Source organism: Cornus florida, unplaced genomic scaffold (assembly GCF_030987335.1).
Source record: "Cornus florida cultivar Cherokee Brave unplaced genomic scaffold, ASM3098733v1 CherokeeBrave_3.0.0_Hap2_Chr11, whole genome shotgun sequence".
In the NCBI taxonomy this organism is placed as follows: domain Eukaryota; kingdom Viridiplantae; phylum Streptophyta; class Magnoliopsida; order Cornales; family Cornaceae; genus Cornus; species Cornus florida.
The window spans coordinates 74,437,027-74,460,565 of record NW_026775581.1 but is presented as its reverse complement, the minus strand read 5'-3'; the positions used below and the strand labels follow the sequence as shown (position 1 = coordinate 74,460,565).

Genomic DNA, 23,539 nt, shown 5'->3' with positions numbered 1-23,539 from the left:
TAAAAGCTGCTGTGCTTTTGACATTATTCACCTACTTTCTATATTTATATGTTTATACACTATTCATATATATATATATATAGATTTATTTTACGGTATACACTATTTATTTGATGTGATGGATTTTGATTTCATACTATCCTTCGGTGTTAAAAAAATAAAAAAAAAACCAGCACGTGTAACTTTTGGAGAGTTTAAAGTTTTGGGATTATTAGGTATAAATGGTGTTAAGAAGCGATATTTATTATTTGATTAAGTCTAGTAGTTTTGAAAAAAATGAAAAAATATATTTATTCTAATAAAATTATATTTATAGGTATTATTTTTTGTTATGCAAAAAAAAAAAAAAAAAAAAAAATAATACATACTTGCACAAAAAGTGATACATATATACATAAAAGTGGTATTTTTGTGCCCAAAACAAAAGTGGTGCACAAAAAATGATACATCTCTGAAGGTAAACAGTGTTTTCCATATTCACGTCAATATTTTGATCAACTTCATATTTTCAAAATTATGAGACTTTGATTCCATTAAAGGGCAAATATGGATCCTTAATATCATTTATACGTAATAATTTTAAATTTTTAGAGGGATATGTGATACATGCATGCTCCCCTACAAAGTTACCATCCAAAGACATAATAAAAATATGTGATATATATTATACGAAAAAATAAAGTGGACAAATAAAAAATTAACACATTTTTTTTAGGACATGTAAATTATTTACATAGTCTGGGATGATTGATCTCCACTAATTAGAAAATTATACATATATTTTTTTCCTTGGTCATTGATAAGAAACTCACATATCTACTTTGCTCTTTTGAAGATTCGAATTCTCATTATCTACATTAACTTTAAAAGATAGAGGATATATCATTGGACCCAATAAAAATTATACATAAATAAAGATGTCAAATTTATATTAATTTTAATTAATTTTAATTTATTTATATGTTGTTTGGTGATTGACTAGGACTATATAATTATGTTAGACTCTACTTTTCTGTTTTTCTTTTTTGCATGTATAAATTTAAATCATAATTTATTTATTTATTTATTTTTTTCAATCGGTGAATAAGGCAACAAAGGAGAGCGAGCCTAAGGAACCAGTTGAGGATAAGTGCCGAGACAGGATCAAAGGGGATTGCTGAAGCTAGGGTAAGCTTTCAAAAACTTAGAAGGTAAAACAACTTGTTTATAAACAATTTAGCATAATTCTGAAACAAAAAATTTTGGTAGTGTTTGACCTGTTTTATTTTCTCTTTTTTTCTATTTTACCATTTATGGCAAATATACCTGCATCCCTATATCTTAACAGAGTAAAATAGATCTTCGATGTAAGTGTTTGTGCGAGTATAGATATTCAGTTTATGTTTGCCCAGAATACTATATAATGCTAGCACTGATTAATTTTGTGGCAAAATTAATTCCTTTTGCCACAAATTTTACACGTGAGAAAAAGGTTCGTGAAAAAAAAAAAAAAGATGGTGTATTTTTAAAAGACACGAATTTAGAATTTTAGAATGGATTTAATCTCAATATCAAATAAGATTAGCAAACAAAAATTTTGTAAGGCTCTACATGTAGTAACACACATACACTTGGGTCTAGTATGTATTTTTGTTTTAGTTCAAAATAGAAACAATTTTCCTCTTGTAATGCGAGTTTATTTGTGATTGGAAGCATGTTAGGTAAAGTATAATTTATTATAAGATTCTGGGATTAAAAAATATGAAAACATATTTTGTAACTTTAAAATGTTACATAATTGAGGGACAAAATGGCTAGTTAAAAGGGGTCGTTACAATTTTTGGGTACTGTTCATTGACATGTTTATTTTTACTTTTCGTCTAAACATCCTATTAGTTGACTCCAATTTTTTAGGTCGACTCTGCACTTACGGGAGATTCTATAAAATCTAAGGTGAAAAGGAAGAATCTAGCTCAACTCAAACTTCTTTCGTCTTCGAACACATCAGTGCTAGAGTTCTTCAATCACAAGGTTAGTTTATCTCGTCTCTCCATTTCATTTTTCAATCTTCCGCATAAAATCTAAGCGACTATCACTCGACTTTCATATATTATTTGTTACTGTTGCATAATTCAGATTTTTGTGTTGCGAATTGTTTCATTTCTTTAATCTCACCTTTTTTTGCTGATCGAATTTCATTTTTCTTCCAAAGTTACAGATTTCTCAAGTGTTATAGTGTTTATTGAAATGTTGGTTGCAGTAGATTCCATTTTCTAAATTTTTGCCTTGATGGTGGGTAATTTATGATTCTTTATTTTTCAATTAATTGATATATAATTTCTTGCATAATGCTTGTGTCCAACCCAAGTTGTTGATGTGGCCCAATAAATTTAAAATAAGTGCTCAAAAGCAAAAGTTAGGATTAAGTTGAATATTGCCCAACTATAGATTTAAACCCATTGCTATGAGATTTGCCTTTTTTTTTTTGACTCTCTATTCTTTTTCTCTCTCCAAAAAAGACCATCTGTATTGTTCACCTCCATCATCCGAGCAAGCCGGCCTAACTTTGAGCTCATCATCACCAAGCTCAGTCCATAGTTGCTCGCCATCCTTGCCGAGCTCATCGCGTCATTCTTGAACACCGGTAAAAGCAACCTTGCTTTTCGCCGGTTCTGTTCAACGCCATCGTAGCATCGCCATTACCAACCATCTTTGCTTACCTTTTCATCGCTGGTTCATGTCTACAGTCTGTCGTTCCGTTCAATCATTCATTATTGACGGTTCAAATTTGCGACCATAGATACGCCGCCGTTCAGTTCTTCACCACCATCGGATTCCATTCACACAGTTTTCAAGCTGGGTTTCGTTACTTGAAGCTTCGCTTGTTCATCGGACTGAGTTGTTGGAGTTCTGAACTGTCACCTATTTGAAGCTTGGCGCTGGAGTAAATGGAGGTTTGCAAGAATTGTTCGCGCAGCTTGATTACAGAGTAACATAAATGGGTTAAATACGATAGCTGGGCAATTTCCAACTTAATCCTAACTTTTACTCTTGCACATTTATTTTAAATCTATTTGGTCACGTTAGGTTAGATAAAGTTCATTCAACCTGAATTGGACACAAGCATTGTTGTGATTTCTTAAATGTAAAAAAGAGTTGACACTTTGTTAATAATGTTAGTTTTGGTAACATATGCTTTGCAACTTCCAGGTTGGATGTGATGTAGTGTAAAATTTATTTCCTTTCCAATGAGGCGTTTATTTTATGTTTTTACTTTTGGCGCGTTTGAAAGAGTTTTGAATTTTTTTGGATTTTTTATTTAATCTAAATTGGAAAAATTGGACATCATTTCTGTTCTTTTATATTCTATTTCAGCCTCTACTTGGGTGTTAAAAAAGAGGTTATCCTATAATGGATTAGGTTAAACTTTATAAAGAAGTTATATCCTATAGTTATGAATGTTTACAAAGAAAAATGAATAATTTTGAATCCACCAAATTGAAAAAAATAAAATAAAAAATTTTAATATATAATTGATAATTGAATGAATAGTATAATACAAGCAATATTTATAAGGGCAAATTTCTCAAAACCCCCAAAACTATTAATAAGTGATCAGAAAACCCCAACCAGTTTTAAAACCCCCAATAATATAGCAACGTTATCATGTTACCCCAACTCTGGCAATTGGTCCCGTTAACCCAGCGCGTGGTTAACAAATGTTTTGACAAATTGACTTTTGTGACGAAAATACCCCTGCTGTCACATGTGTCAAAGAAGTGATGTGTATTTAAATGTATTATACCGAAAATACCCTTGAAGAACCAGTGAAATATATTTATACGTGTTATTCCGAAAATACCCCCAAATTTGTTACAGTTAAAACCCACAGTTTAGTCATCTTCTCACTCTTCCTTGTCATTCTCTCTCTACTCGCCGCCATCTCCGCTCACCCTTCTGGACAGGCTTAACTATCATAAACTCACTTTGAACAACAATCGTGAAGTTTAGATATACAAACCAATATATAGATATACACCTATATAAACCAAAACACACACACACACACAGATATATATATATAAACCATTGAATTCTACCTGTCATCATTTCATAATCTGAACCCATTTTTCTCTTAAATACGATAAATACACAAACTTGAGGCGGCTTGGCTGACGATCGAGATAGGAACAGCAAACCCAAATCCATCTTTTGTTGGTGAATCGATGATGTTCCGTGACCCAAATCCATCTCTGGTTGGTGAATCGATGATGGTCCGAAACCCAAATCCATGTTTAGTTCATGAATCGATGATGTTCCGAAATCCAAATCCATCTTTGGTTCGTGAATGGATGACGTTCGAAGACTCAAATCCATCTCCGTCAGCGTCGGTGGTTGAGAAAACTTTCTATATTCGCCGGATTGACGCACCAAAACTGAAGTTTGCCTAAACAAGAGCACGCCGGAACTTCTGGGTCTGTTAATGAAGCTCGCAGGAACTGTTTACGGCGATTGGTTGATCTCTGTACTGAACTGAAGTTCGCCGGAGTTCATGGTGTTTAAACTTCTTGGTCTTGCCGGTCTTCATGTTGATGGAGTTCTTCACCGCTGCTGTGTCGCTTTTGGCCCAACCATTTACAGTATTGGAGGTTGTGATAGAATCGATGGCTATTACTCTGAAGAAGTTCGTCCCGTCGATATGTCATTGAGGAAGTTTAGGTATGTTGCTTCGATGAACGCTACGGGGTGGTGCCCTCACGCAGTCATCGCTGATGACAAGATCTATGTCTTTGGCAGTGGAAAAGGTCCAGAAATGAGGTTTTCGACCCAATCAACGATATGTGGGAAAGTATAACTCCACCGTCACATCTAATTCTGTCTATTAAATACGATGATGGATTCTTTGTAACTTATGATCATCTGCACTTCGGTCAACACCAAATGCCTCATTGCCTATGATACAAAATGTGGTTCTTAGTAGTCATTGGACTCTGCTATTGATTTTAGATTGAAGAAGAATGAAACTGATAACGTTGTTAAATATATTTTATTTAATAATATTATCCTTTTGTGTTAAAGGATAATATTGTAATTTCAAAAATATGATTTTTTTATTTTTTAAATAAAAGGAAATATAATAAGGGTAATTTAGTTATTTCACATACCCTTAACGGCCAATTGCCAGAGTTGGGGTAACATGATAACGTTGCTATATTATGGGGGGTTTTAAAAACTAGTTAGAGTTTTATGATCACTTATTGATAGTTTTGGGAGTTTTGAGAAATATGCCCTATTTAGAATAGAAAACCAGAACATAAGATAAGTAACAATGCTAACAGCACAAGAAAATTTTAAAAATTAACTCCCTCTAAAATTTTTGAGAAAATAAGATGAGAAGCCTAATTATTAAAAGCAACTAATACCAAAAATAAAAAGAAAAATGGCATTTGTTCAAACTTCTAGCAAGAACCCGAAATATTCAAAATTGATAAAATACAATCAGGGTATGGTCTTGTTAAAGTAGTTTTGCATATTAGGTTGTGTCAAATTAGAGTAGGGTTTTGTTAAAGTTGGGGTCGTTTCAAATCAAAGTATGGCCTTATTATAGTCAAAACGAATTTGTTGAAATTACTCCAAAAATTGTATCTACCCACCCGTTTGATTTTTTAACAGTCCAACTCTAAAATTATCAGCAACTTACATTACTTTACCTTAATGAGAGAGAGAGAGAGAAAACTTACATTACTTTACCTTAGTACAGGTATTATTTCTCCTTTTTACGGGCTAACGCCAGGAGGCTGGGAGCCACTGCACACTTTATCCCATACAACTTCTGCTCCTTGGAGTTGATGACATTCCCTTTTCATGACTCTTTACAGTAGTGCTACTTAGGCGAACTTTTAAAGAGAATTACTTGACCAGATACTATTGATTGGTCTAGTTTGTAACACACGAGGGAGTGGGATCTTATATTTTGAATGCATAATGAGGGACAGATATGTGAAGGGCTCATTGTGGACATTCGTTCCATTGAAATTTTTTATTATTATATTTTACATTTATATTTTTTTTATATTTATATTAATAAAATTTTGAAATTATTCTCACTGAAATTATGAAAAAACCCCTCTATATAAATTTGCCCTCCTCGTATGAATTTCTAGATCCATCAATTCACTACAACTCATAGTACTTAAAAGCATTTTCTAATTTTTCTTAAAGGCCTGGTTGATGTCATTTAGAACTCTTTGGGATGAATTTTTTTTTTGATGGAGAATAGGAAAGCTTTAATAAGATGAACCCTACCAACTTACAAATAAATAAATAAATAAATCTGTTAACCCAGTTTTTAATTCTCTTGGTAATTTTCTGGACAAGCTCATTACAATCCACAACTTTCAATCTAGTTTAGATTAGAGGGGTCCAAAATATTCTATGGGGATCTGACCTTTGCCAAAAGCAGTGACCTGCCGGACTCCTCTTTCTTTAGAAATATATGTTCAATCCATTAGTAAAAAGAAATCTTTTTTGGTTATTAGTTGAAATATATGTTCAATCCATTAGTAAAAAGAAATCTTTTTTGGTTATTAGTTGACAGACTTGAGATTCTTAAAAAATAATTTAAAGCTTCAATGAGCAACTAAATTTAGCTTCTTCAGCTCATCTTAATAAGCCTTAGAGCATCTCCAACCCACCTGCCATATGGGCTGCCAATTCAAAATATAGCAGGTGGGTTAAAATTTGGATCTCCAATGGACTGCTATTTCAACTGCCAAAATTTGCCTTTGCCATTTTTGGTGCCAAATCTAGCAAAACTTATAGCAATAGCTATTTCTATATCTCTCAATCCTATCCGTCTCTCTCTCTTTCGTGCTCTCATCCATTTGCAACGACCGGCCATCGACGGCAACCACCACCTCTTGCTTCTGTTGTCTATTTTTGTACTTTCTCTTCCCCCTCATTCTCATATATGTGTGTGTGTATATATATATATTTATCTCTTTCTTCTCAGATCGGTAATTTTGTGGATTTTTTCTTGTTTCTGTTGTCTAATTTCTGCATCATGGTAATTCTTTTTTTTTTTTTTTAATTATTTTTTTCAATATCATCTTATTGAAAATGGATCTCTCTGGTTTTGAAAAAAATCATAAAAAATTTCACCAAATAGGATTTAGTTTGCAAAACAAGAATTAAAGACGTTGATTAGTTGATTTAGAAAAAAAAAAAAAAAAAAAAAACAAAACACATACGTACAAGTTAGCAGTTGCAAAGAGAGAGAAGGGGACAAGCTTGAGAGTTGAGAGACAGTGGCTGAAGCTTGCGAATGGTGAACCCGAATTGGGACAACGAGCGATGGAAAATGAAAGATATGGGTTTTGAACTCCTGATTCTTGTTGATTTTATAGTTTGCAGTTGCACACAGAGAGAGAGAGAGAGAGAGAGAGAGGGGGGGGGGGGGGGATTTCAGAGTTGAGAACAAGAATAGAGATGGAGGCTATTGGGGAGGCTGAAATGATTTGCCCTAAATATATATATATTTTTAATAATAATATGATCAAATATATATAATATACATATATATATATATATATATATATGTATGTATAAATTTATATATTTTGATTATATTATTATATAAATTTTTTTATATAATTTTTTTATATCAAATATATGTATGTATAGATTATATTATTATATAAATTTTTTTATATAATTTTTTTTCTTTTTTAGAAATATATATATATATATATATATATATATATATTTGGGTCTTTTTTTACCAGATATTTTAGATTTTTTATTCTTTTTAATTAAGTTTAATTTTAACTTCCTTCTAATATCTACAACTTAACTTGGAATGTGCCTAATATTAACATTACTGATGCTAATATGAATGGTGGGAATGGCAGTTGAAAAAGAATAGTAGTTGTGTCAAAAATAGCATTTTGCATAAAATGCATCATTGGAGTAGAATTGCTAAAATGTAACATTTTGACACTGTAACACTGTCAAAATATAAATTTGGCATCGGAATTTAGTATTTTACCATTAGAGATGCTATTAGGTTTTGAGTTATAACAAACATAAAAGTTCCATTGTTGCACTGACCCATATTTTCTCAACAGTAGGGATGAAATCGAAATGGTCACCTACGAAACTAAAAAATCTAAAGGGTTTATTGCCAAGGAGTGATCAAAAAGTTGAGAGCCAAGTGTCATTAACCAAAATTCGGTCCAACTTAAAAAATAAAAAATAAAAAATAAAAATTTTGTCCAGCCTTCTAGTAATTAATCAATCTTTTCCCCTATTTATGAACCTTAGGGTCTGTTTGGCATGCGCTTTGTTTTACGCGTTTTGTTTTTGGCAAAAACACATTTGGGAACGATGTTTTGTTATGAAAATGTCAGAAACAGAAACATACAAAACATGTTTGGTATGTCATACGTTTCAAGAATTTTAAAAACAAAACATGTTTGGTCACTTCAACGGTTGCCTAAAAAAATAAAACAAATACAAAATACATTTTTAGTTATCATTATTTTTAATTTGTTTTTATAAATTTTAAGTATATTTATAAATTTATTTCTATATAAATAGTAATCATTTTGAACACACAAACTTCATAGCAGATAAACTCAATTGATTTAATTGAAAAATTTATGAGTACCAAACTAGTCAATGGAAGTTGCCAATTTACAACAACATCCATTACCCACCTGATCCACTCTTAAAAATTTTCAAAAAGAATTTCCAACAATGTCCACTCTTAAAAATTTCCAAAAAGAATTTCCACGTACAGTACAAAAACTCCTCATAGAAAAGAAATATAAATTTTCTTATATACTTGACATTTTTTCGGGGAACTAGATGTCATTACAAATCAAATATATTTGTGCTTATTTTTTTTTTTTTTTTTAGGTTAAGCCCATGTATTCAAAACTAATCATAGAACCTTAAAGCCTCATTTGACAAAAATGCCTAGAAGACCAAACTATTTGAAAGATGACTTCTAGAAGCGTAGAAAAAAAAGGGCCATTGAAAATCGGGTTTGAGGGCAGGGAGGTTACCGCCGAGGACAGGAATGTCTTCGATGATGGCGTAATCTAAAAGCCAATTCGAATTCTCTTCCGGTGACACCATCTTCTCTTGTTTGATTGCTGGAATCCAAGGGTTTTCGGCGAGAATTCGAAAAGGACTGAGATTGGGCGTCAAAAACGAAAGCGTAAAATCAGACCAAAAAATAAGAGAAGAAGGTAAATTAGTTCCGAGTTTGTTTGGGAACTGAGAAAATGATAAATGACTAGAATGTTTTAAGCATGGTTTATATACATGTTGCAAGTCTGGTTTAAATTGGGTCATTTTACCTCCTCCGCTACGGTAATTATTTGGGCCAACAGTACCCAAAACATGATAAAACACCATAATGGTGTTTCAACTTTTGGCCCAAAAATTGAAAATGTTTTGACAATTCTAATATGAGACATTAAACAATTCTAAAAAATACATGTTTGAGAATTTGAAAAAAGAAAAGAAAAGAAGATTACTATCTAAAACTAAAAAGATTCTCTCTTCGTATTCTCACATATTTTATTCACCTGTTTTGCATCCTAAATATACACACGCATGTATGTTTGTGAAAATATATATAAATTGGTTTCCATGCATTTTCCTGATCTTCACAAGATTGATATATAAAACAACTAGGTGATATATAGATCACGATAATGACGGATCACTGCACCAATAGTGGGAAAGAAGTTGTTCCAGATCCGACTGAAGTAACTAATAAAGCTAGTTCGAGTGGAAATCTTCCTCCAGAAACTTCCAGTGTTTCAAATGAAATTGTTACTCGAGAAACAGCGCAACGCATGAACAAAAAGATTCAAGGTTTGCCACCTCTACTCCCTGAACCTAGTATATTCAGAGTGCACGAGGGACTACGCAGCGTGAATGAAAAAGCATACACACCCATACTGGTATCCATAGGGCCTTACCACCATGGAACGTCCAACCTACTTGCAATGGAAGAGCATAAGTTGCGTTATTTGCGTTCCTTTCTTCGACGATATGATAATATTCATGACACCACGATGATCAATGTGGAGCCTTACCTCCTCCAGATGGAGGACTTGGCTGATAAAGCTGAAGCCCCACAGGTCTCCAGAGAAAGGAATTTGTGGAAATGTTGCTCGTTGATGCTTGCTTTATTATCGAGTTTCTTTTGAAAAAACATTATCCAGAGTATAGAGATAAGGAGGACCCTATTTTCAGATCATCTTGGATGGAAACACAAATCCACCGCGACCTAATATTGCTTGAAAACCAGCTTCCCTTCTTCCTTCTCTTTGAATTGCTTGACATGATCTTTAAACAAAATTCCATAGTTATTCCCCTCTTGGGGATGGCAATTTCTCCTATAGCTCTGATGCTACCTCATAAAACGTCTGTTTGGAATGCTATTACCCAACTGGTTATGAAGGAACCTGCTAGTGAAAGCAAGCATTTTCTTGACTTGGCGCATAATATTTATCTTCCCTTGTTTGGGAAGGATTCTAATTCAAACAGAACCTCTGTATCTAATTCAAGTGGTCATGAAATCTGTACCCGGATGCCTAGCGTGACCGAGCTTCAAGAGGCTAGTATTAGGTTCAATGCTGATGAGAGTGAGGATGTTAGCATTTTTGATATAACCTTCAAGCATGGTCACCTGAAAATCCCTATATTTAAAGTGACAGATGACACCGAGAGATTCTTGCGTAACATTGTTGCCTACGAGCAGCATTCTTCTAGTGTCGAACTCAAATATTTCACAGATTATAGGTCCATTATGGATTCGCTCATCAACACGGAGAAAGATGTGAATATACTTCGTCTCCGAGGAATTATGGAAAACTGGTTGGGTGATGATGAGGAGGTTGCTCGTATGTTCAACAAGCTGGGCGATGGAGTAATGATAAATCCACCAACTTTCTATTACTCACAAGTATGCCAAAAGGTGAAAAACCATTGTAGAAAACCTTGGAATCGAGCCAAGGCGAAGTTAAGGCGCACCTATTTCCACAACCCATGGGCAAGTATTTCAACAGCTGCAGCTGGCGTGCTCCTTTTACTCACTCTGATACAGACTGTAGTAGCCCTCATTTCTCAGTTTGCTTAGTTCACAAGGTTATATTTTATGTTATATCTATTAAACATTGATGCGGTTCATTTACTTAGACTAGCCCGAATGGGAAGTTTCAATAACATTTCTGTATCAATTAACTGCTATGTATAAATAATTTGATTTCTCAGAAGTTCTGCAGTTCCTTTCCTTCCAAATTTCATATGTAGCAGCAGCAAGAATTATTTTAGGCAATTAATAGGTATCCTAATTTCCATCGGCCATTAAATATGGCATTCATTGTTTAAGAAAGGCCAAATATGACCAACACTGGTGTCTATCCTTAGCACTCCCTCCTGCTTCAGTCTAGACAAGTAATCAAGCTTGTACCAACGGATTAGTGGCTCAACAGTATCAAGCCTCTACTTTTCAAAGAGAGGTAAAAAGTTCGAGCCTCAATAGAGATAGGGTGTATGAATGAATTGCTTTAACTTTTATTAAAATAAATAAATAAATAAATAAATAAATAAATAAATAAATTTGTAATCAAGCTTGTTGAGGAATATAGCTAACCAAAGACACAATTTTGGACCACTGAACAATCCTCTATTCAGGCCAGAACTTCTTCCACAACAAAATTATGTGAAAACCCATTTAATGTAAAGTCCATGTGGCTCAATGCTCCATTTTTGGGACGTGACTTGCTATCAATCTTTTTATGCATCACCTTGTTATATACTGAGATATCCCTCGGATCCGAGACACGGGTTGATCAGGCCCAGGCCCAAACCCGAAGGAATATCAAACAATTAATATTTTATAATGAACACGGAATACAAAATAAATTAAGAAATGAAATTAAAGCTGGAAGGAATACAAAATAGAATCCGCAAAATATTATAATTATTAAAATCCATCAAACCCAAACTCCAAAACTCCAAAACTCCATCAATTTACAACTTGGGAATCCATCTCTAGTGGACCCCTATTAAACATCCAAACGGAAGATAGAACAAATGTAATAAACGTCCAGAAATAAAACTATAGAGAGAGCCCTACATCGTCGGAATAGTGAATAGAGACCTCTACTCAGCACGAACACGTCTAAGCCTGGAACTGTCGTGTACCTGAAAAATAGAAGTGGGTCAGGCTCACGCGCAAGTTCTATACTACTACAATCCAAACAGAGGCCCGATACGCATGTACATCCTAAACAATTCAACAATAGCTAATAGTTCGTAAATATATATATAGTCACACTAAAGGACTCTCATTGGACTACAGGCTGGTCTCAACCTGAATAGAGGTAACATGCTAAAACGCACACGAAGTGGGCATATGTACCTATACCTAAACAGGGTACACCTCCAACTATCGTAGCCAGCTACACATCCCGATGCATATACGCTCCCTAGCCATCGGTCCTGAGGTTCAAGTTCATACCGAGGCACCATAACAGTACATATATAAAATCCATCCAAAATCCCTGGTATTGCCGCTCAACAAGTAATTGCCATTACAATACAAATCCACGGGACTTAACTTTTAGTTAATCCCATCCTTATTCCAAGTAGGTGGGTAATGATATTGTTTTAAAAACCAAACCCATCCTTAATATGCCACCGTCCCATACCGGTGCCTACTTTCCAATCCTCCAGTAGTCAATAATACCAATAAATCAAGTACATATCAACTAAATTCCAACATCCAACATTCAATGTTAGCAGTGATAAAATAAGCATTGATAAACAGGGTCACAACAACAACATATACATGCCCAATTTAAGTTGTTCCCTTTAGTCTGATATAAAGACAGAATTAATTAAAACTTTCATTTAACACCTTACAAATGACATACAGATATGTAGGGTATGTATCACAAAATCCTAACCTCCACAGTTGATACTAACTGTGATAATGTAAGCATCAAAACAATATTCACAGTATGTATTTAGACATGCTCAAATTATAGTGTTCCACAAAACCGATCTAGTGTTAAACTCAAATCCTCCTAGTATTTAAGTTCCAACAGTTGCTATTACAGAAGTTAAGATAGCTATCATTTAGACCCATCCTTCCAATAATTTATACTAGCAGTGGTAAGGAAAAACGTGAACCACAGAACCACAATGCATCCACAAACATGCTTAGTCTAGGTTGAACAAGCATACAACACTACTGTAACTACTAGTTTCATAGCAAAACAGATATCATTTTAGTTTGGTTTAATCTTCATTAATCCTGGAATCATTTAAGAGTGCAAAGAGTATGAAGCCTAAGGGAAAGAGTAAGGATAAAATCTTGCCTCAGAAACTTTTGTTCAAAGTTTCAACGTCGTCTTCTTAAAAAATCCCGGCGAGTTCCAAAACCCGATTACTGTTCACGGGTACGAAACACTATTCCCGAACTCAAAATCTGATCTCCACCGTTCAGATTATGCGACACTGAGTCATGAACCTATCCTCCAAATTTCAGCTAGATCGGACCACGGACGAAGCGGGATCGGACCTTTGATCAAACCTTGGCAGAATGTGAAAAACTGCGTTTTTCCTTCTCCACTTCCACAAAACGTGTGCTTTGTTTAAAAAAAATCCTACACAGATATCTACCTTATACTTATAGAGTTTTCCTAAACCCTAGGTTCATATAAGTCTAACTCACAATCCTAACCGGCCCATCCAATTAACGTAGAAACCTACGACGGCTATAATATAAAACTCTAATTTATACTGTAATTAAAACCCTAGTTAGATGTATTTACCTAATTACCCTATTCACCATTAAATACTTCACAAATAATCTAATTAAACAAAAATAATTAGTAAACCCAATTAAACCAAATAAGACACACATAAATAAAACACGCATAGAATAATTAAACCAATTACACTAAAACCATTAATCCCAATTAAATAATTAAAACACTAACAAGTAACTCCAATCAAATAACTAAACCAAATACACTTAAACCATTAATGCCACTTAAATAATTAAAACACTAACAAGTATTTCCAATCAAATAACTATAAATAAATTAAATCACCACAAAAGAAATAAATTAAATCACCACAAAAGAAAACAATTAAGCACCTAATAAAAAAAATAATGACACATAATCAAATAAAATGCATTTAAATAATAAATTAAATACCATTAAATACCAGGAATATCCTTTATAAAATTAGGGGTATTACATTCTTCCCCCCTAACAAAAGGAATTCCGTCCTCGGAATTCTCTCTTACCTTCTTCCAATATTTCAGGAAACCGTGAGCGAATGACATCCTCTCGTTCCCAAGTGGACTCAGACTCATTGTGATGACTCCACTGAACACGAACCAAAGGAATAACCTTATTACGAAGAATCTGATCTCGTCGGTCGACAATACGATACGGTGGCTCTAAATAAGTTGCATCCGGCTGCAACGCAATCTCCCCAACATCGATATGCTGATACCGATCCTCATCTCGAAGAAATTTCCGCAACATGAAAACATGAAACACGTTGTGGACGCGATCCAAAGTATCTGGAAGTGCTAACTGATAAGCAACAGCTCCAATGCGATCCGTAACAAATCCCGGTGACAACTTCCCTTTCTTCCCAAAGCGCATAACACCCTTCATAGGAGACACTTTGAGTAGAACCTGATGCCCAACCTGAAACTCCAAAGCCCGAGTACGATGATCAGCATAGCTCTTCTGCCTACTTTGGGCAGTACGCATGCGATCTCGAATAAGAGCAATCTTTTCAGAGGTATCCTTGATGAACTCAAGACCTAAGAATCGATTCTCTCTAACCTCCATCCAACAAACAGGTGACCGACACGGTCGACCGTACAATGCCTCAAATGGTGCCATGCCAATAGTCTTCTGGAAACTATTGTTATAAGCAAACTCCACAAGTGGCAAATATTCTTCCCAGTGGCCCTTGAAATCCAGAACACACATACCGAAGCATATCTTCCATAATCTGATTCACCCTCTCAGTCTGTCCGTCAGTCTGAGGATGATAAGCAGTATTAAGGTGTAACTCTGTACCTAAAGCCTGCTGAAAACTCTTCCAAAATCCAGATACAAAGCTCGAATCCCTGTCCGATATAATAGACAATGGAATGCCATGTAGCTTCACAATCTCTGAAATGTAAAGCCTTGCTAACTGCTCCGAAGTGTAGTCAGTGCAAATAGGCAAGAAATGAGCTGACTTGGTCAACCTATCCACAATGACCCATATGGAATTATGTCCCTTGAAAGAATTTGGCAACCCTTCCACCAAATCCATAGATATGCTCTCCCATTTCCACTCCGAAATTGGTAGTGGCTGTAGAGCTCCTGGCGGCCTCTGATGATCAATCTTAACCATCTGACAAGTACTACATTGAGAAACAAAAAGGGCAATGTCCCTCTTCATACCTGCCCACCAAAACTGCCGCTTCATATCTTGATACATCTTATCGCCTCCTGGATGAACAGAGAACTCAGAGTGATGAGTCTCAGTCATCACATCCTTCCTCAAATTATCAGCAGAAGGTACCACTAACCGTCTCTTGTACTTTAAACCTCCATCAGCCCCAACATAGTAGAATGGAATTTTTCCGGAAGCTATCTCTGCGACCTTGTCGACACACTGCTGATCGGTGAGTTGTGCTTGTAAAACCATGCGAATGATGGAAGGTGTAACCACCATGCAAACCATAAAAGCATCCGATAACTCATCCACACTCTTTAAAGCATTCCACTCAGTAGTGAATAGAGTAGAAAGACTACCAACAGGTCGGCGACTGAGTGCATCCGCCACTACATTCGCTTTCCTTGGATGGTACTGTATAGAAAAATGATAGTCTTTTACAAACTCCAACCACCTGCGCTGTCTCATATTTAGCTCCCGCTGAGTGAACAAGTACTGCAGACTCTTGTGATCACTGAATAATCTAAAGGATTCACCCAACAGATAATGCCTCCAAATACGCAAGGCAAAGACCACTGCTACCAACTCCAAATCATGTGTTGGATAATTAAGCTCATGAGGCTTAAGTTTCCGAGATCCATAAGAAATCGGTCGCTCATCCTGCATCAATACACATCCAAGACCCTGCAACGAAGCATCCGTGTAAACAAGATACTCTATCTCGCTCTGCGGAGTAGCCAGAACCGGTGTAGAAGTCAGCTTCCTTTTCAGCTCATCAAAAGCTCGCTGACAGTGTTCATCCCACACGAACTGTACACCCTTCTTGGTCAGATGAGTGAGTGGTCCGTCTATCTTGGAGAACCCCTGGATGAATCTCCTGTAATATCCTGCCAGACCGAGAAAACTCCGAATCTCAGTAGGTGATGTAGGCTGTCCCCACTCAACCACTGCTGAAACCTTGGCCGGATCCACTGTTATCCCCTTTTCTGACACCACGTGACCCAGAAATTTCACCTCCCGCTGCCAAAATTCACACTTCTCGAACTTGGCATATAACTGGTGCTCACAAAGCGTCTGCAAGATTATGCGAAGATGTCTAACATGATCGTCCTCCGACCGAGAATAGATCAAGATGTCATCAATAAAGACAATAACAAACTGATCCAAATAAGCCCGGAAGACTCTATTCATTAATTCCATGAATACTGCAGGTGCATTAGTCGTCCCAAATGGCATAACTCGAAACTCATAAGAACCATACCGCGTGAGAAATGCTGTCTTAGAAACATCCTGCTCCCTGACCCTCAGCTGATGATACCCAGAACGCAGATCAATCTTGGAGAAATATGTGGCTCCCCTTAACTGATCAAACAAGTCATCAATCCTGGGCAAAGGATACTTGTTACGAATCGTAACCTTGTTCAACTCCCTATAATCTATACACAGACGAAGCGAACCATCCTTCTTCTTTACAAACAGAACCGGTGCTCCCCAAGGTGATGTACTCCTACGAATAAAACCCTGGCTGAGTAACTGCTGAATCTGATCCCTCAACTCTCTCATCTCTACCGGTGCCATCCTATAGGGTGCCCTAGCAATAGGCGCAGTGTCTGGAGCTAAGTCTATCACAAAATCGATCTCGCGACTAGGTGGCAACCCTGGAATATCCTGAAATACAATCGAGAAATCCTGTACAATCGGTATGTTATCCAATGACACAGTAATCCCCTCCTCATTTTTCTCCTCCACATGGAACAAATAAGTGCTACCGCCCCCTTTAGAACGTGGCATAGCTACTACATACATATCCTGACCAGGTGTGGTAAAAATAATAGATCTATCAAAACAAACAACTTGGGTATGGTAGTGAGACAACCAATCCATCCCAAGTATCACATCATAAGTGTGCATGTCCAGGACCAATAGATTGGCTAGAAATCTGAGTCTGCCAATATCTAGTGTCACAGGCCCATCACTCTCATGTATAATAGCTGTATCACCCAATGGTGTAGAAATACCCTGAGGTCTAATGCATACCCTCGTCCTCATCCCAGACAAAACAACAAAAGTCCTAACTACAAATGAGTGTGTAGCACCCGTATCAAATAAAACATGTCCATGCAAACCATGAATAAGAAACTTACCCTCAATAGTCTGAGGTGCCTGAACATCCTGTGGCATAGGGTTATACACCCTGCCATAGTGCAACTGCTGTAGTGCCTGTCCCTGAGTCTGCGGCGATGCCGGTAAAGCCAGATGTGTCTGTCCCTGAATCCGTGGAACCTGTGGAGCTGGTAGAGGCACTGGCGCCCTCTGTCCCTGCTGCACATACTGTCTCTGTCCCTGTCCTTGTCCTGCTTTAGGACACTGCCTGGTGGTATGACCATACTCTCCACAAGTGTAACAACTACCCTGGAAAGTACCAAATGGCCTCCTCTGTCGGTTAGCCTGTGGCTGACCCTGTCCTGCCTGTGGTCCACCTTTGCCTCTGAATAGGTGCCCCATTCCGGTGAGCATCTGAACCACCTTTGTGCTTCTTCCAAGGCTGTTGTCCTTGGAACTTGCCTTTGTCATTCTGCCGGTGACCATTGCCATTCCCCTTTTCAGCTGACTGATTAGTAAAGTCTTTATCTCCCCGCTTCTCACCACGAGCCTATCTGATGTCCACAGTCAATTGATACTGTTGTAGAGCGGCGTCTACCACCTGAGCATAGGTAGTATAGGCTGGACTACCTGTAATAGCTCTCTTGATAGACCACATCAGTCCCTTGACAAAACTGTTGAGCTTCTTCTCCTCTGTATCCACCTCCTCCGGTGCAAAGAGAGACAAGCGTGTAAATTGCTGTTCATACTCCGCCACTGTCATGTTTCCCTGCTGCAGACTTAGAAACTCGGTCTTCATAGCTGCCCTGACTGCATAGGGAAAATATTTCTCATCAAAGCGAGCACTGAACTCATCATCAGACAATGTCATCCTCTCCTCTGAGGTGGTAACTGACTCCCACCACTGTAGTGCATCCCCAACTAGCTTGAAAGTAGCAAGCATCTGCTTCTGAACCTCCGTGCACTGAACCAAACGAAGATGACGCTCAATGTCCTGTTTCCACTGGTGAGCTGCTCTCGCATCGGTTGAGCCTGAGAACACAGGTGGACTCCCCTTTGCGAAAGAGCTCCTAGCATTTCCCCAAGAATCCTTCTGAACCACTGGTGTTAGTACAGGTGCCGGCTGTACCTGAGGCTGATTCCGAAGTGCAGCTGTTACCCCAGCCTCTATAGCCCGAGCAACGAGGTCATTGAGGTGAGGAGGAATCTCTGGATCTCTGACCTGGTCCAGAGTCTGTTGAACATTCTCCTGTTCCTCCTGAAACTGATCCATGTCATCTTGAAACCCAAGCCTTTGCTGCTCTTCCTCCATTTGCTGACGCCGTAGGAGATATTGTTGCCTACGTGCCGTTCTCATTTCCTTCCTAGTTCTTTGCATGTTCTGTCCATTTCTAGCGTTAACCATCTGTTAAGACGAAAAGACAGACGTCAGTACCCTTTCTATACGAACCATAAGGAATACAATGAATCCTAACTTAAGCTCTATTCAAGAGAAAACACTACGCGGAAGACTTAATACGAAACATCCTTGAGACACTTGAACCTGGAGTGCTCTGATACCAACTGAAATACCCCTCGGATCCGAGACACGGGTTGATCAGGCCCAGGCCCAAACCCGAGGGAATATCAAACAATTAATATTTTAGAATGAATACGGAATACAAAATAAATTAATAAATGAAATTAAAGCTGGAAGGAATACAAAATAGAATCCGCAAAATATTATAATTATTAAAATCCATCAAACCCAAACTCCAAAACTCTAAAACTCCATCAGTTTACAACTTGGGAATCCATCTCTAGTGGACCCCTATTAAACATCCATATTAAACATCCAAACGGAAGATAGAACAAATGTAATAAACGTCCAGAAATAAAACTATAGAGAGAGCCCTACATCGTCAGAAGAGTGAATAGAGACCTCTGCCCAGCACGAACACGTCTAAGCCTGGAACTGTCGTGTACCTGAAAAATAGAAGTGGGTCAGGCCCACGCGCAAGTTCTATACTACTACAATCCAAACAGAGGCCCGATACGCATGTACATCCTAAACAATTCAACAATAGCTAATAGTCCATAAATATATATATAGTCACACTAAAGGACTCTCACTGGACTACAGGCCGGTCTCAACCTGAATAGAGGTAACATGCTAAAACGCACACGAAGTGGGCATATGTCCTATACCTAAACAGGGTACACCTCCAACCATCGTAGCCAGCTACACATCCCGATGCATATACGCTCCCTAGCCATCGGTCCTGAGGCTCAAGTTCATACCGAGGCACCATAACAGTATATATATAAAATCCATCCAAAATCCCTGGTATTGCCGCTCAACAAGTAGTTGCCATGACAATACAAATCCACGGGACTTAACTTTTAGTTAATCCCATCCTTATTCCAAGTAGGTGGGTAATGGTATTGTTTTAAAAACCAAACCCATCCTTAATATGCCACCGTCCCATACCGGTGCCTACTTTCCAATCCTCCAGTAGTCAATAATACCAATAAATCAAGTATATATCAACTAAATTCCAACATCCAACATTCAATGTTAGCAATGATAAAATAAGCATTGATAAACAGGGTCACAACAATAACATATACATGCCCAATTTAAGTTGTTCCCTTTAGTCTGATATAAAGACAGAATTAATTAAAACTTCAATTTAACACCTTACAAATGACATACAGATATATAGGGTATGTATCACAAAATCCTAACCTCCACAGTTGATACTAACTGTGATAATGTAAGCAACAAAACAATATTCATAGTATGTATGTAGACATGCTCAAATTATAGTGTTCCACAAAACCGATCTAGTGTTAAACTCAAATCCTCCTAGTATTTAAGTTCCAACAGTTGCTATTACAGAAGTTAAGATAGCTATCATCTAGACTCATCCTTCCAATTATTAAACCAATTACACTAAAACACGCATAGAAGTTAAGATAGCTATCATCTATGTATCCTAAATATACATACAAAGATGTGTTAGTGAAAATAATTCGTGTTTCCATGCATTATATTTAAATGATTATTACATATAAATGGTGTTAATGACTCATATTTATCATTTGATAAAGTCAAAATTTAATATTTTGAAAAAAATAAAGTTAATCAAAATGTTGACGTGAATATCAAAAAATACTTTTCATTTGTCAAAAGGTACCACTTTTAGAAATAGAAGTACTACTTTTTGTGCACGCAGGTACCACTTTTTGTCGGTACCACTTTTTCTGCTACACAAAAAAATGATACATGCGTGCTCAAAAAAGTGTTATCTCTATGCCCAAAATGAAAGTGGTACCAGCGTGCACAAAAAGTGGTAGCTTTTGGCAAATGAACATTATTTTTTTATGTCCACGTATGAGACTTTGACTATATAAAATGATAAATGTGAGTCATTAACACCATTTATAATGTAATAATCTCTATATTTAACTGTTATTCACAAGACTAATATATGAAACAGACAAGTGATCAAACAGAACAAGGAGTGATGGATCATTACATCAATATTGAGAAAGATGGTGTTCCAGATTTGAGCGGAAATAATCTTCCAAAAGGTACTATTTTTAGACATATAAGTACTACTTTTTGTGCACTCAGATGCCACTTTTTGTCATCAGGTACCACTTTTTGTGCTGCAAAAAAATAATAATAATAAAAAATAAAAAATTGATACATGCGTGCAAAAAAAACGTAGTATCTTTATGCCCAAGACAAAAATGCACAAAAATTGGTAGCTTTTAGCAAATGAGCAGTGTTTTTTTTTATGTTCACATCAACACTTTAGTCAATTTTATTTTTTCGAAATTATGAAATTTTGACTCTATAAAATAATAAATAGCAGTCATTAACACTATTTATAAGTGATAATTCCTTATATTTAACTGTTATTCACAAGACTGATACATGAAATAAATAGGTGATCAAACAGAACAAGGAGTGATGGATCATTACATCAATATTGAGAAAAATAGTGTTCCAGATTCAAGCGGAAATAATCTTCCAAAATCTTCCGGTGTTTCAAGAGAAATTCTCATTGAAGAAATACAATGCTTGAACAAAAAGATTCTTGGTTTGCCACCTCAATTCCCTGAGCCTTGTATATTCAAAGTGCACGAGGGACTACGCAGCGCGAATAAAAAAGCCTACACACCCATACTGGTATCCATAGGTCCTTACCACCATGGTAACCCCAAACTAAGAGAGATGGAAGAACATAAGTTGCGCCATTTGTATTCCCTTATTCGACGCTTCAATATTAATAATAATGACACAATAATTAGTGTGAAGCCTTACCTCCTTCTCATGGAGGACTTGGCGAATAGAGCTCAATTCTGTTACGCAAACCCTATATATCTCAAGAGAAACAAATTTGTGCAAATGATGCTCCTTGATGCTTGCTTTGTTATAGAGTTTCTTCGCAACTCTTAGTCCGAGGAGCTAAAAGATAAGGATGATCCTATTTTCAAATCCTCTTGGATGCAAATGCAAATTTACTGTGACCTCATGTTGGTCGAGAACCAGCTTCCCTTCTTCGTTCTCTCTGAACTGTTAAAGATGACCCATATTCCAGCTTCCAAAGATGTGTCCCTTCCCATTATGGCAGTACTGACACCTATCCGTTCTGTGCTACCCAAATCCTACTGTAGACATAAAATGGCTCAACTAATAAATGAAAATGATACTGCCGGTGAAATTAAGCAAGCATTTTGTTGATTTGGTGCATAGATTTTATCATCCCTCACTCAGAGAAGCTTCAAGTGGTCGTGAAATTTGTAGACAAATATCTTGCGTGACTCAGCTTAAAGAGGCTGGCATTAGCTTCAAAGTTGATGACAGTCCGATAGTAGTATCTTTAATATAAAATTTGACGACGGCCACATGAAAATCCCTAATTTTAGCGTGAGTGATTATATCGAGTCATTCTTACGTAATATTATTGCCTACGAATAGCATTCTTCTTCTGTCAAACACAGATATTGTAAGAAATTTTAATATAAATAGGATTCATAGATCCAATACATAAATTTAATAAAAGACATACCTGAATATAGAAACTCAGTTTAGTGGGAATACAGCGGAAACATTACTTATATCATATAAGAGACGACCTTCAACTCTCATATCCTTTTACTACATTCCAGATAATGGATTTCAGACTTCTACGCATATATATAGATGAGGGTTGGGACCGTTCTAGTAGACATTAAGAGGTGTGTTGGTTCCATCAACCAACACAACTCTTCATATGTGACTTTTTAACAAAACAACACAACTCATAAATATATAGGTGACTATTCATTCAAATTATTAATAACTAAATATTAATTAATTATTATTAGACTATTAATTTTTTGCTTACATTCTCCCACTTAGTCTAATGATAATTAATTCTGATCACGTCAAGATCAAAATGATCATTTCCATATATATAAGAAACATATCTTTCATCAATTTAGAGTACCTTCAAGTTTACTAATATGAGATCAAGGGCGTTGTTATATCATCAATGATATAAGACACCAATAGTCACTGATACTAACAAACTCAACTCCAAAGTCACATATATACCGCATATGCATATATTCAAGACAATATTCATGCCATACATCGATCCTATCATATCTCAATAAGGACACACCGTGTCTCAAAACAGGACACTTAAATCACAATTTTTCATCCACATGTGTACCAATATGGAAAATATCTAGTAAATGAGGATAATAAATGTGATCACAAAATAAAACTGTCTTTACCTGAGCCAAATACAACCTCCTACTAACTAAGTAAATTAATGTTGTCAAAGAGAAATATATGCATGCTTACTATACAATATTAGCGGCAAACCCTTAGTCATGAGATCAATAATATTTTGTTGTGTATTATGTGCTCAATCAGACAATAGCTGGTTCTGATTTCTCTATTTCACAACAA

At 36.3% G+C, this 23,539-nt stretch overlaps 1 protein-coding gene and 1 pseudogene across 1 annotated transcript; both read left to right on the top strand.

Annotated features, from left to right (window-relative positions):
- Positions 1-622: 622 nt before the first annotated feature.
- Positions 623-23,539, top strand: part of LOC132281305 (UPF0481 protein At3g47200-like) — a 36,996-nt pseudogene continuing 14,079 nt past the window's right edge.
- LOC132281306 (uncharacterized) lies at positions 10,382-11,137 on the top strand. Its single transcript, XM_059783021.1, has one exon. The coding sequence runs from the start codon at positions 10,382-10,384 to the stop codon at positions 11,135-11,137; it is 756 nt and encodes a 251-aa protein (XP_059639004.1).